Raw genomic sequence first — 16,697 nt, forward strand, 5'->3', positions numbered from 1 at the left:
TTTTGAAGCAGAAGAATTATTGATTCAATTAAATGGTGTCATTGGAAGAAGGCAGCTACATTGTGTTGAGTGTTTAGCTTATAGAGCAATCGAATAGCAAATACAGCCACAGTGATTGTAGTTTTTTCACATTTCTTCGATTTTTCAATTACAACTTCTTACTTAGGATGTTATTTTATTTCGCAGAATAAATTCACACAGCAAGAGCCAATGCTGTTGTGAAAATTTTGAAATATTGTGCCGTTTGTGATATGTGTGCCAAAGTTGTTAAAAAGAATAAAATGTGTGTAAATTTTCTTTAAAATCGTTTCTTATTTTATTATCTTACAAATATTTCATTTATCAGTGTACAGTCAATTTAATTAGAATCTACTATAAATAAGCTTAGGAGTATATTTTTCTCTCGATCCGTTTAAAGTTTAACTATGGTCAGATGTTATACTCTACACCTACAACTAGTACAGCATTTTGTTGATCATAATGCCCTAGCAATGCAACCGACTCATCTCTAATCCCCCCAGTTGTCCAAAGTAGGGATAGCCAGATTTTGCCTCGGCCGCGACAACTGAAACTGCCGTGGCGGATTGATAGTGCGCATGATGATGATTCATGTTGTGGGAGAAAAACGAGCTATATTGAACAAAACAATAAAGGGAAGGCGATAAAGGATTATTAAATGCTGCGAAATATAAAAAGGGTGATCACATTGTTTCAATAGAGTCAACCTACCTATAAGGGTCCCACTCACTGGCTGATTTGTTATGCGAGACGCTGCCAGAGCGTTGCCACTGTGAGTTTGTAGGTTCGATGCTTGTGTTGCTAGTAGGATAGGACGATACATATGATTGAGTTGCTCCGATTTGCCCGTTATGGTAATGAGGAGCATGGGCATGATGGGATTGGGCATGCTGTGCATGGTGGATGGTGTTGTCCAAAACAGGGAAATAGTTGTATCCGGATGAGTGCGTTGCACCTGAGGCTATTTGTGGAACAGGTGAGGCAGATGCGGACTGTGCTCCGGCATGCGACACCGGTGGACTTATCGAACTCGGAGGACTCATGGATGCAGGGGGGCTCATGGTGGCCGACGTAGGATGAATCATAGTTTGAGCCAGTGGATTGTAAGAGGACTGTGAAGCGATGTGGATCGAAGCTGGCTGATTTGCCGACGAGTAGCACTGAGCCCAGCTACCAGTTCCCATAGGCGATCCCACTCCTGAGGCGGAGGATGCTGCTACGGCAGCAACTGAAGCCGCTTGGTGCTCGAGTTGTGAAGGATATTGCGAACTACCGAAAGTAACCATTTGCTGGGAGCTCATATGTTTACGAAGACGGGCTCGGCGATTGGAAAACCATACTTGTACACGTGCCTCGGTCAATTTGGTCTTCTGAGCGAGTTCCTCACGTGTGTAGACGTCAGGGTACTGCGTACGGCTGAATGCAACTTCCAGCGCTTCCAGTTGTTCTCCGTTGAACGTCGTTCTCGATCGGCGTTGTTTGCGCTTTAGCGTTATTCCGGGCTCAGACTCAGTGTCGCTATCCTCATCACACGAGGATCCTCCAAGAATGCCGTTGATCGAATGATTTCCACGCAAATCGACGTCGTCCCTGCGACTTCCACGCAGTAGACGGCTAATTGAGCTAACGGATGGCGCAGAGGTTTTGTCACATAGACCATCTTTGATCAACTTGTCGCGAATCTCCCAGCTAAATATACCGGGATTCGCCTTACGTAGCTCCTCGATGCGAATTTCAATTTCTGGCGTTGACACACGTGGTTTCGAACCCCCGATCACGCCCGGCCGGATAGAACCGGTTTCTTGGTATCGATTTAGGATCTTCGAAACACAGCCGTGCGATACCCGCAGTTGACGTGAAATCACACAAGGTCGTACTCCTGATGCAGCCATTTCCACAATACGCAAACGAATATGGTTTGGTAAAGGACGTCCGTTGATGAATACTCCACCTAGTTGGTTCACACGACCCTGACCTGCCGAAGATAGAAATGAAAAGAAATAAGAAAACGGATCTACAGAGCAGTTTTCAAAGCAAAAAAAGGCAAACAAAGCACAGTCTAGGATGCCCGCCGCAAAGCCTACTACAAATGGGTCATGTCATGTTCGTCGACACATTGTCACACTGCGAGGACCACACTCATCGAGGCTATTTGAAGTAGCTACGCCTCGTACGACAAGTCGCAGATCATGATCAAAGAGATCGACAGAAAACCGTGTTAGGGAGAAACGGAGAACGGAACGGCTCGTGTTTCGTGTGCTGGAAGGCGCTAGCATGGTGACATGATATGGGATCGTATTGTCGTCCCTTTTGGGTACCCCTGCTTACAGGTTTCCCCTTCGCCTCTAATGACTTTCTTATGCTTTCGATTAAGCAGTTTTTATGCCGGAAAGGGAACTTCCGACCTGCCTTCGTATCATAACCATTTCAGGTGTTCTGCTGGTATGCGTTGGGCGTTGGCTTTCAATCAATTAAAACACTTCCGCTCCCCTAAATCGCTCTGATCTGACACGTTCAAATGCTGCCGAACGAAGGATGAAAATCGTTGTGTAACTTCCCACCTTAGCGAAGCCATGGACCTTTGAATCTGCCGGTATCTCAGAAGCATCTGATTGGGTTGATGGGTGTACCAAAGAAACAAAAATGTGCCACACGAGCCTCGCTTTGCTTGTACCTAATCATGCTATATCTGATGAAAGGTTAAATGATACACTGCCGATTTCGGCCTTTGTTTTCTTGGGCGGAGGCCGTTGAAAATTTCATGAGGTTTTGAGCTACCAAATTGGCCGCTTCAACACGCTTTGTATTGAAAAGCAACGCAATCTTTGAGCAGGTAGAATATAAGTTCTGCTTTAAGCTGTTGACCAGTTTGACAGCGTTTCAATTAGGCGCGAATCGCAATCAATTAATTTATTCGCACACGCGTCGTATTACAAAACAAATCCAAAAAAAATCATCATTATGCGTCTGTTTTGCCTGTTTGACTGAAGAGAAATATATACGCGACAGTAAAAAAAGTATTTACGATAAAATGTTACGTGATAAACCCTTTTAAGAAGAAAACCTGTCATACGTGTACACCCTTTCGCTGAATAATTCTAATTAGACTATCGTTTGTAGACTTGATCAATAAAATCATTTATCATTTCTCTCGAAACATTATTAATTTCGACGAAAATGTAATTCGGTATCACTTTTTCATTTAGTGGCTCACACTAATTTTTTATAGACGGTTGCCGTTTTTCGAAAAATATAATTATATTAATGACGATCCATATCATGACACAGGATGAATCTTTCATGATATAATTTGAATTTAATGGTTTTTCTGTATCTTAGCAAATGCTTTCATTCCATTCGTTTAAAGATCCTGCAGATAGATAATTGTAACTGACTCGTAGCGAAAACGATTGAACTGAATATTCCAAATATTGCTCGTCAAATAACATTTGGAGTTTTTTAGTTAATGCATAAAAAGAAAAAAAGAAATTTGAGACTTTCTGGTGGTGGTGAAGAAATGGTGTATCACAAAATTCAAGTCAAGCATTTACGGCAATGCTCTCTAAACAAAGATTTTCATAATATGTGTAAAATTGTAATGTAAATTTCCAATAACTTTTGATATATATATATATATATATATATAAATATATATATATATATATATATATATATATATATATATATATATATATATATATATATATATATATATATATATATATATATATATATATATATATATATATATAATATATATATATATATATATATAGATATATATATATATATATATATATATATATATATATATATATACATATATATATATATATATATATATATATATATATATATATATATATATTATATATATATATATATATATATATAAATATATATATATATATATATATATATATATATATATATATATATATATATATATATATATATATATATATATATATATATATATATATATATATATATATATATATATATATTATATATATATATATATATATATATATATATATATATATATATATATATACATACATATATCTATATATATATATCATATATATATATATATATATATATATATATATATATATATATATATATATATATATATATATAAATACGTACATTTATATATATATAGATATATATATATATATATATATATATATATATATATATATATATATATATATATATATATATATATATAAATTCAAGTACAACAACAAAAATGGATGATATTAACACGAAAACGTACACAATCGCAAGGTTCTTAATGTATCATAAATATGTACTTTACCAGTTGTGTTTGCGTTGTTTAATTTGTCTTTTAATTAGGATGCTTATGAGTTATGTAGTGCTTGGCTGTGATCAAATATTTCCATTATTTATAAACATTAATATAATACATTATATTAATATAATTGTTAATACATCAATATAATTGTTATACCATAAAATGATCAGTATATCCGATGATATTTTGGACACAGTTTTTTTTAAACACTTGTATGCATGTACAGGCAAACGGTATTCATCATACTTCCAAAAAATTATATTATCTTAGAAGATGACAGTGATAAACTACTTCTACCCACAATCCGTCCATTCTAATGCCAGACAAAACGGTGATTTAAAAATAAATTGAATTTATCGCTATTTTATTCTATATGTTTGATCCAACAGCTGCCCTGAAACCTGAAACCGAATATTTAATTCTTGTATTGTAAGCGATTGAAATTTTCTGTTTGGTGATTTTACTAAACATTTCTTCCTATGGACCTTGTTTCCAAAAAATATTCACTTTTAATGAAGCTTGCTGATACTAAAGCTGCATCCAAATTTGATCAATTGTTTAAAATGTGTCGCTCAACTACTAAGGCATTCTTTGCACAAATCAATAAATCTTTATAACGAATATGAAAACCCAATAATGCTTCTAACGCCAAATGTTGCCTTGAATATGTATCATACGCTTTTTTACTGTATCATCCATCATCATTGCCCACAGTACGCTAACGTAAAAATTGATCATTTAGTTTATAAATATATTAAATATCCATATAAATTATTCCATTAGTGTGAGCATTTAGACATTCGCAACCTTCTCCACCGCGCTGTGTTTGAAACCATTCCTTCTTATTCTTCCACATTACCGACCGCATGTGCTTTCCAATCAAACTCCACCTTGGAATTTTCATGAGCTGTGGGCCAATATGAACGTCAATAAATTCCAGGCGATTTATTTCTCGCGTACGTGTGGCATATGAAAAGATGACGCATTGCGAGCAACACAGAAAAATGTGTTGAAAGCAGCAACGCCAATTGGGCTTGGTGCTTGATGAAGATACCAGTGCGTATCGTGGGTTTGGTTCACAACTGTGGGTTTGATCACGACCGAAATAACGACGGTATGGCTGTTCGTGTTCTCGCGATCAACGATCTGCTTTTGGCCGATATTGAGCTTCGTCGGGGCTATCAAGCATGTGGTTTGCTTCGCAATGAGGAAAGTAATAAAATATTCCAGAGCACCCATTACATTATCATTATGAAGCATCGAGGGTTTCCTTGGATCTGGCGGGATCGGCCGAACACCCAGCTCACCTTAAAGGTCGCTTGGTGCCGAATGCCCAATGCCAATGAAGACCATGAACCGTATGGCTATCTTGGCGTGGAATATGACGCGCAAGCTTCTCGAGCCGTGTTGTTGTGTTGTTGAAAAACAGGAATTACAAAAATAACATCAAAGAACTGATGCCGCCCGGATCTCGCGGTGGGCTTGGAGGGCGTTTAGGAGCCTGAAAAGCTGCTTTTAAAACGGATACAGAAGATCATCACCGTCGTCAGCGGCATCCTCTTCGTTCAGAGAAGTCGTGCCTTGCCTTCGCGCAGCACCACGTTTCACGGATAAGAGTTTTGCATGGTTAGGGGCTATGGGTCTGGATGCGTCAGACGTACCGCCAGACGCGCCATACAGTCTGACGATTTTTACCATAAGACCAACTCTTAAGAACTGACCATCGAAACAATGACAGTCCGAAACATGTGCCTAACTCTGAGCCGTGACTTGAATCTCCTACCTATAGGGTGCCATACTAAGTTCCCGACGGTCTATCGACTGCGTTTATTTCCCTCTTTGATTTTTGATATGCCCAGCACACAGATCCATCTAGAGAGAAAGCATTCCAAGTCTAACAATAACGATAAAAGTGTGTCTATTTCGAGGTCGACAAGCCGGAGTAGTCGGCCAGCTCTCTTCTGTTGGGCTCTACAAATCTTATTTTGATTTTTTATTGAATTACCATTAGCTCATGAGGTTAACAGGTGTATCATATCGTTTTGAAAACTTTATGAATAATGTAAGTTATATGGAAGATACACAATTACCAACTATACAATATCTAAAAACATTTAACTAGTCGTCGGTTTTTCATGTGGCAGTGAATGGAGTTTTAAGGAACAAGTATAGATAGGTACAAAAATGTGACGATAAAAATATAGCTTTATCGAATTCAAGAAGTTTTACCTCTTCAACTCATACAGTCAGATAGAATCGTTCTGTAATATATCTTAAATTTATCCAATTTGCATGAAATCATACCATATTATTATCGAATTTTCGAACATCGAACCTTCCAGCATATTATAGTGTGCCACATAACCTCCATCTCGCTAAGGTACATTTGGCTATTCGTTCGATGTTTTTCTAGTTAAAAAGTAATTTATGATCATATTTATCCCATATGCAACAATGACTATAAATCGTAACACATGAATTCGAACGGACGATTTAATTGATAACAAAACAAGAAACACCGACGGCTTTTTGAGTTAGTTGGAAAATTATGTATCTCAAACATACCTTGAAAAGGGTATCCGCTGAAAATTGGAGACATATTCAAACTAGTAACAGCCATTTTAAATTGTTTGAAGTACGCTCGTTACTCAAAAGCAACTTTCAGTCTTGTAAATCTGCCCAGTGTTTGGTTTTTAATGTACAAAGCGTAATTTTCACAGAACCAAATTATCAATCAGTATGGGTACGCGTCACAACGATTACAGATCTGCAGCAAATGGGTAAACACTTTCAAAAAACAGCACATTCCACTGACACGATCACTGAACATGTAAACTGTTCACCTTCGTCTTGTGTTAAAAAGGTTCTCTTTGCGCGATCGTTTTCTTCGGAAGCAAACTTCTGACCGCAGAAGATTTCTCCCAAGATAAGATGCTACTCGCAAGGATGTTGTTGCTTTTCTGACTTAGAAAACATTCGACCGAACAGGTTTGAGTCTCAGGCGCCTGCGTTTTTCTGGGTACATTTATTCTCCGTCCTTCGTACATTTTAGTTCTCTTTCACGCTTACGTCGAAATAAACTGACACGACTAGCTCGTTCCCTCAGTTAACCGCGCCTACTTTTTTCCGAACCCGTATGCGCATGTTGGTTCGGCTAAGGACCATGCTCGACGAACCAGCTCGCAAAACTCGATCAAACGATTTTATATCGGAATGAAGCGCCCACCAACGGTGCGACCGATTGCAGCCGGAGGAAATAAACGTCAACTTAGCTTTTCTTAGCGGCCGAATGTAATGACAAATGTGCCAACCATTTATTGTTCTGTCTGGCTATTATCAGCGCCAGGAGATTATGAGACAGTTAGAATGAAACAAGCGGTGATGAACAATGAAGTCAAAAGAACCGCTCTGACCGCAGTGGGGTTTGAAATTTTGGCAGAATACTAGTGTTGACGCTGGGAAGGAACGAATATGTAATGTGCTATGCACCGATATACGTTGACAGATGGTTTTCACATTGATTTTATATGATTAATTTTGTGTTTTACAAATTTTATTTGTAAATATTTAATATGTTTTTTCTTGCGGTCAATAAAACCATCTGCCAAACACCCAATGTCAATGATTGATAATACGAAAACAAATCAGTTACCTTCTACTTTACGAAGTTCCTTGTCGATATTCCGTTTAATTTTTTTGACACAGCTTTCACCAAATACCTGCTTGTTGCTTATGATACCTATACTTGAATTGCAGTTTTAAAACTATACTAATTTAAATTTATTGATAGTCACATATGGGATTAAATGTATTACATTCAACAAACCATATGTTGACATATTTGAAAAAAAAAAGAGAACTGAATTCAATCTAAGGTATAAACTACTGAATATTGACTGACCCCATAATTTTGACAATTTGATCTTTTGAAATTTGTTATGCATACGTTGATGTCTTAATAGCAATAAAATTCCCTTATTTTCAGTATTTAGGCATCTTCAAAATAAGAATATAAAACGCTTTGAAATATGTTGTATTAGATGCTCTTTTTCCCGACGAAGTATGAGATTTCAGTCGCCATCAGAATGTTGTTACTCTAATTTGTTTCGTAGGATCTCGGTTGATGTGCATGTTTCGCATTTTGTCAATGCCATCAGCTATACTCGAACTCTGAACATCCCGGTTTTAAAGCTATTTCAGCTTTGATAACAATAACAGGAAAGTTTTTGAAAAAGGGTACAATAGCATTGAAGACGGTACTTCGTTAAAATTTAAAAAAATAAACAGGAAGTATATAAATAATTGACCAAGCCTAAGCCGTTTTCCATTCATAAAGCTTGTTGAACATTAGCGTAGTGAGTATTTTAGCGTATAGTAAGGTTGATCAAGCCTTCGTAATTTGATTGAACTTTTCACATAATCCGAATCGACGTTGGCTAGTAGGAGGAAACTTAAAGAAGAGAAAACAGCGAGTGGGAAATTACTGGAACCGATCGCTTTTTAATACCGGATCTAACGAAAAGCCTAGCAGTTGCGGTTAAGTCAGCCCTACAGTTGTCTGTTTTATTTGGCCGCAATTCAATTATTTCTTCAGTATACTCTAATCCTTAGTGTTGCTACCAAAGCTAACTCATATTCTGGTTCTGTTTTAACTTTAAAGGCACTGTAATTTTCATTAGGAGATAAGCATTATGGTCAAACATTCCTAGCATTATTTTACTGCTGCTGTAGAAGAAATATGGCCATTTGATTGGCTGAAGGAGTTTTTCAAGACATTGGATTTGATTTCTTACAATGGAAAGAAGTCCGTAGACGCATAATTGGATGTTTGGGCTTCTATGTATACCTCCGTCAAAAACGATCAATCAGTTCAATCAGTGCAGAAGCTTTTTTCAATGAAACTTTTGCTGTGAGTCTGTAGCGTATAGACGATTTATTGATTACACTCATTTATCCTGGGAATTTGACGGAAAGAAAACCTCTCATGGCGCCAGGTAGACATAAATCGTACAAACGGTACATGAAATTATTTTAAATCATTTAAGAAAATATCAGTAGTCATAAGTAGTAAGAAATTTTATGACTAAATGTCATAAAAATAAATGTATAATAAACATGTTAAATTTGTTTTTGTGAATGCTTTGTAACTCAGGAGCTTATCGTGATACAAATACCGATTATTCATAAAACCAGCTGCGATATTAGTGACGTTTCAGACGTTAGCACATGAGAATTTGTGTGTTTTTAGAATATACTAAATACTACATTCTACTAAATACATACAGAATTGAATTTTGTTTTTGAAACTTTTTGATTTCTTACAAAAACAAAATCTAAGATTATTGATGAAATAATCTCACACGTGATGTTGTTTTTACTCACTTACACAATGTAAATTACCATGCCATGTTTGCTCAAGAAATCTTGGTGTAGGAGAATTATGGATATTTACAAGAAATTTATCTATCCACTTGCAGGAAGAACATCACTACTAGTTCAATCCGAAAGGAATCAGACCGGTACTCCATAATAAATACCATGGTTTTGTTGGCGCCGTCAATGTTTCGTTATTCATAGATGACTCTAATTCGTTATGGATACACTTCATGAAATACAATCACTTCGTTGTAGAAGCTCATGACCATATTTCGGCATATGGTTCTGATGAGCATTGAGTGATTGCCTCGATAAAAAAAGAAGAGCTTTACATTGTTTTAAAAAGTAGGCACCGGTAAACGGACACGCAGCTCAGGAAAATCATGTTTGTTTCGGCCATTTATTATATCTTTTAATCATTGGATAGGGTTTATCTATTCCAGCGAGTGTAATGATTAGTAATGGCTCAAATTAAACAGAATAAAACCATTCATTCATTCAAACTGTTGCGTTGTTTTCCTAATTGAAGCAACGTTTGACTATGCACAGCAACATTGAAGTGATTGAAGAAAAATTATATCATTTTAATGAATACAAATTGTTCTTAATGCAATGGTAAGAAGGTAGCAATAATCAGTTCTTAAGGATCATACACATTTTAGAGTAACGAAGTTATTTTTGTTTGGAAATTATTATTAAATGTTATGGATCATGTATAATGAGTATGTATTTTTATTCTAATTTTAAGATCTATATATATATATATATATATATATATATATATATATATATATATATATATATATATATATATAAATATATATATATATATATATATATATATATATATATATATATCTATATAAATATATATATATATATATATATATATATATATATATATATATATATATATATATATAAATATATATATATATATATATATATATATATATATATATATATATATATATATAGATACATATATATATATATATATATATATATATATATATATATATATATATATATATATATATATATATATATATATATACATCAATTACACAAATTATTACATTACATTACATAAATGAAAACATATACTTATTTTTTTTCAATTGTTAATTGAAGTTTAAAGGAGTCTAATTTAATAAAACACACCTTTTACAAAATAAAAGTTTGAGTCTACTAACTAGCAAACTTTTGTAAGATCAATCGTACTCTTTGTGAAATCGCTTTGAATAAAACAAACCCAGTATGTAATTATCGGCCATTATTGAATTTACCAATAGAATTGATAAGGCAAGCATGGCCTTACCCTAAGAGCAACAATGGAATCAAATTACCTTTAACGAATTTGGCACTGAGTATGCTGTTAAAAATCCTTTCGGCTATCGGCTTACGACTGACAAGAATCAGTGTTTCATTAACGCTAGTGGTAGAACAAAAATTTATTTTGAACATTGCCAATGTATATTCTAAAATGGAAAAATGCTAAATGGCTGGAAGAGAATGGTGAAAATTGGGAAATGTTCAGTAACAATGTAACATTGTACACTACAATTTGCGATCATTTTGCAATATATAACAATGTAAAATTGTACGCTAAAATTTGTAACATATTGTGAATTTCATAAACTTGCCTATGGGACGTATATTCAGAGCTACAGTGGGATAAAAGCTTAAATTAAACACAAATGCACTGTTTGTGTTCATACCTTCATCTTGATAAAAACCGATGCAATGCAGATGCGTTAGCATATAAGCCTTTTTGTGAGGAATTGAAACGAATTAAACAAAGAACTATTTTGCCGACATGACGTTTTCAGCTGATCTGCTAATCTTTACCTTTAAACAACAACAACATTTCTTATCTTGAAGTAAGTATCACAAGTACAAATCAGTACATACCTTCATCGACATGAAACCCTAACAATATATCACTTTAATTTTAAAATTTTTATTTTCTTTTACAGATTATATCGGATTAACGATTAGTCTAATATCTGTATATTTGAATCTTTCATCTGGAAATCATTCAAATGCAAATTTTATGGGCTGAGATACAGAATTGTATGATAGCGACAAAAAAATAAAATAAAATTTATAAAACAAATTGAACTAACATTATATACGACAAAAGTAGACATACAAAATGATAATCTAAATTAAAATAATTAGAATTAGGAAATAAGCTAGCCAGTCTTGGTACCTGTCACTGCTTAACATGACAATAGATAGATTACCTGAGTTCATCTACGCTCTGGGTGGCTTCAAGAGCATATCAAAGCATCTTCAGATGTTGCCAACGCTTCGATTTTGCAATAAATATTTTACTAGTCTCATAAACGAGATTGGCTTTAACATGAACGAGTATAAGTAGCACCACAGTTTAAGTGCGCATCTCGCAATTCTTGATCATAAACATACCTCTCAAGGAGTCGGCAAAATTTTACTTTGAACTATCCGCGCCCAAAGAGTAGCCTTTTTCGACCTGCCAAAGCCTAACGAAACCTTTGTGACATATGACCTGCGGCTATTCCTCGCTTTGGTGTCCATAAAAGGTTCCGTTCGGCGATCATATGAACAGGAATCGACCGTATATATATACGTTTGTCGGCACAAACTGCTATGCTATGCACTGATAGGCAAAACGCGATCATAACGAGATGAAGCACAGTTAATCTGTATCGAGTTTCAGTTCCTAATATAACATTAGAAGTTCTAATTAACATTTGAGAATACTGCAAATATAATGATGAATTCGAAAATGGCACAAAACTTCTGTTTGTCTGTATATAGTGTTTGGAGGTTCAAATTGTTTTCACAAATCATAAAAAGTATATATGTTTATATGTATAGCTAAAATACAAAAATATTCTGTATACGTACCGAATATAAAATAAAAAAATGTATCAACAAGTTGATGTTTATATATATATATATATATATATATATATATATATATATATATATATATATATATATATATATATATATATATATATATATATATATATATATATATATATATATATATATATATATATATATATATATATATATATATATATATATATATAAATATATATAATAACCGAAATCTTTAGAGTCTGATGCGAATCCTTATTTTTAAAGCGTTACAGTTGTTAGGTTACTTAAGGCATTAAATATATCTAGTTGTAACTATCCATCCACGATGCACTCGTCATGTTCATTCCAATTACAACCATTCTTCAAAAGCATGCCGACTTGTAAAAAGATCATGCAGGAACGGTGGATCATGTAAATGATTATAGAAAAGAAACGATCTAGCTATGCACCGCGCCTGCCGTAAGCGTAATGATGTGATGAACATAAAAAATACATCTAAACTAATCGATTTTATTGCTGTTCTTATGATCCTCATGTGACCTGGAGAAACGATGAGCCGCCTACCGTGTGTAGATTGCTCCATGCTGTCGAATATAAATGGTGTAAAACTGAACGAAGACCCAAGAGCACCTTGGCTGGCTTACACTTGTTATTCACCGATATTTTTCCGCTTCGAGGCGATTTGTCGAGCTTCTGGTAGCAAAGGTTCTTCCAGTACGTTCTTTCGATGAATTTGCCTACATATAGGCTAGCTATTCTTTGAAAAAAAATATATGAACATTCTGACCCCATCGAAATCCTCATCTAATGTTCATTCCTCAGGAGATCCTCTTCCACAAGCAGATAGGAGATGGTATCCGACCGTAAACCGTCACATCATTACTGATCAACGTGGTAGGCTACAGATAAAATAACACACCGCAGGCGCGAAGGAGAAGAGAACAATTGAGAAGTTACCCGAGTATCTCTTGCTTTGAATCAGATGGGAGAGCTCAGTTGAGTATTTTGGGTTGAGAAGCGCTTTTTTGTGGGAATAGAAATAGGGCCGACAAGATGAAGTGACTTTAATAAAAGTAAAACGATCAGATATTTGCTTTGATTTTTGCCGGCCACCCAGAAGCTAGGAGGCACACTGTATAGAAGTTAAGGTGAAACTTTGGAATAATATTACACGTGTTCAAATGTTCATTTATGGAATTCAACAAAGTTTTGCCCAAAATTTACGAACAAAAAATGTATAATCAAACGTAAATTTATACACGTAATACTCGTTAGTGCTATCTGAGAAAGAAACCAATTCAAAAATGTGGAATTATCTCTTATATTTTTATATGCCTCTTAAATATTGTTATATGACAAGTATATACAGTTTGTGTAACACTATTCATTTGGAAACGATGCGGTGGTATGTTTATTGTAGTGATTTGAAATATGAAAAAGTTGGTGTAAGCTTACAGCTTAGATGGCTGGTAGCAGGAATATAGAAAAATCTTAAAAATGATTGACTTGCAATGCCTTATCTGGAACTGCAATGAAAAAAATCGCTTCGTTCCAGAAGAAGTTCCACAAACCGAACGAAATGACTAATTAATTTGTTCAGCATCTTTACTACATTTATCGCTACCGTTGCCTTCTTCATGGCTACTTCATGTAACGCCCATAGCATTCTCACCCATAAACTATCTATAAACCTACGACACCTTTCCTCAGTCGTGTCATCTTGCTTACTTAATAGAGGATGTGAACCATAGTGGTTTATGAATTGCGGTATTACACTAACCAAGCCGTGTCGCCTCGTAATATAGCAGTAATAATTTCATAATTATTCTGCAATTAAACTGACGCGCGTTGGCGTTACAATACGGTCACCAGAGTGCCTTAGGTAGAGTGGTATCAAGTGCTTAGGAAGGGTGATTGGGTTTGATGCCACATAGTCTCTTTCTCGTCCTTTAAGTGTATTTTAGAACTACGTCACATAAAATAATAAGCAACGTTCAGTAAAACGATCACCCGTCCAATGGAACCAGGGAATCGTCGCCTGTGACAGTGCATTTTTATATGAAGTTAAATATTCGTGTACTTTTCCTACCATCTTCGTTCGTGATCGTTTTATAAGGGGTACTGCCATCATAAATATGAGACCTGGTAAAGTTTCAAATATTACAAATAATTTCAGCAGCATACATCCAGAGTTTTCCCTTTCGGTTGCTTTACCTTCTCTGAGCTATCTCCATATCCTCGGCAGACGGCATGTTGTGCTTTGAAACAAAAGTCAAACGATCTCCAATGTTTATCTCTGGGCTCGCAATAGGATGGTATTGATATGTCAAACTCTTGTTTCTCTTTATGACGCTGTATGTTTTGGGGATTCGGAAGGCTCGACAAAATAAGCGATTCCTTCCATTCTAGATCATTAGTGACTAGGTATTGAAGGTAACAGAAGTTTGTCCCGTTTTGCTTCATCAAGGGGGACAAACCAGATTGTTTCAAAATATCTGAACATAAATTTAGTGAGTCCGCAAAATCATAAAATGGGGAATTAACTAGGGATAATGTGTTTATTGTAGCATATTCAAATGTAGCGTCGTAGCCGCCCCTACGAGCGTGCTGTGTTTGGTTCATAAACAAATAAAACTGCTGTATATCTCACCACATGTGGTATTTTGCACCTTTTTCATGTTGTTCATTCGTCAGATTTTATAACACTTTCATGGAGACTTAAAGGATTGCGGATATGTTCAAACACGCGTGAGACTACAGGATTAACTTGCGTTGAGAGAAATAGGTAAGATTGCTTCAAGAAACTGATATAGCCAGATATTTTACCTACCTTCAGGGATATTCTACCTGCAAGAATTGTATTGTTTGTTGTTTCTGGCAGTTATTCATTCCTACCATGTAGAAAAACTTACAGTACATTTTGAGTACTGTGTATGAGCTTTAAAGAAATAAATAAATCAAAATATATAAGCTTATGCATTTTAATTTCCATAAGTATTATTTTATTTTTTAAAAGCTTGTTTTTGATCAGTAATATTATCTTCAAAATCGATTAAATTAATGGTAAAGCCTTTGCAAAATCGAACTTTGTTTGTCGTTGTTTAACTATTGACTTTGTTGTTTTTTGATAAACAACTATTTATTTTAATTTTACGACCAACTTATTTTGTATATATGATCTATATGTTCGAAATTATTCACTTAAAGAATCTTGTTTGTTTTGTAATAAACTCCTTCCTTGATCATATTTGCTACTTTTACTTTGCTCTATAATTCTATTTTTTTAACTTTTACTTAACCTATTTGGATTGCTATTTATGGTTGGTTAATCGTTAACATATGATTTAATACCTCATTGATTTCTGTTACCCCGTTTTTCCTCTTTACAGAAAAGATATTATTCCGATTCACTGCTTTAGGTTTAACTAACAAGCATGATTCTCTCGTTTGGGTTATGGCGTTTTGCATCCCTGGTATTATTACTTTTGTACGACATAACAAAAACAATATTAACACTCGCTTTGCAAAATCATCGTTAGACGTGACCTTGTTTACTGTTTATGGCTTTTCAGTTTTGTGTAGGAAATAACCAATTACAACCTTTTTGTTGATAAATGTGAAGGTCATTTTGAGAATAAAATTCGCTCTTGGATATCTTTCAAACACAAACGCCGTTAGCATAACCAGAAGTTAAAAAAGACTAAAGACTAAAGACTATACATGGCGAGGCTTTAAATTTGAATGTGTTGGAATGGATTGAACAATGAAACGAGGTGGAAGACATTTATCTACTACTTTAAAATCATTTCTATCAGTTTTTTTAATTGTTTTTGCACAACATAGAATGTAAATAATATAACACAATAATCTGTAAATAAATCTGCATTTCACTTTTGTAAATAAATGGTATTCATTCATATCACTTACATTTCAAATTTGAGATATTTTTAAAATAAAAATTTTCAAACTATGAAGAATAGTGTTATCAAAATTTTTTCCCTTTTTGTTAACATCATGATAGCGTTATATTTGATCGTCACTTCTCTTTTCTCACCACGAAATGATTTTCTTTGATCAACGAAAGGCGAGGAAACTGTTC

At 34.5% G+C, this 16,697-nt stretch overlaps 1 protein-coding gene across 1 annotated transcript; it reads right to left on the reverse strand.

Annotated features, from left to right (window-relative positions):
• Positions 1 to 485: 485 nt before the first annotated feature.
• On the reverse strand, positions 486 to 6,965 carry LOC128721185 (protein gooseberry). The gene is made up of 3 exons (XM_053814909.1): positions 6,911 to 6,965; positions 730 to 1,993; positions 486 to 630 (listed from the first exon to the last, which is right to left on the reverse strand). Exons 1-3 carry the CDS (start codon positions 6,963 to 6,965, stop codon positions 486 to 488), a joined length of 1,464 nt encoding a protein of 487 aa, XP_053670884.1.
• Between the last annotated feature and the right edge of the window lie 9,732 nt (positions 6,966 to 16,697).

Source organism: Anopheles nili, chromosome 2 (assembly GCF_943737925.1).
Source record: "Anopheles nili chromosome 2, idAnoNiliSN_F5_01, whole genome shotgun sequence".
In the NCBI taxonomy this organism is placed as follows: domain Eukaryota; kingdom Metazoa; phylum Arthropoda; class Insecta; order Diptera; family Culicidae; genus Anopheles; species Anopheles nili.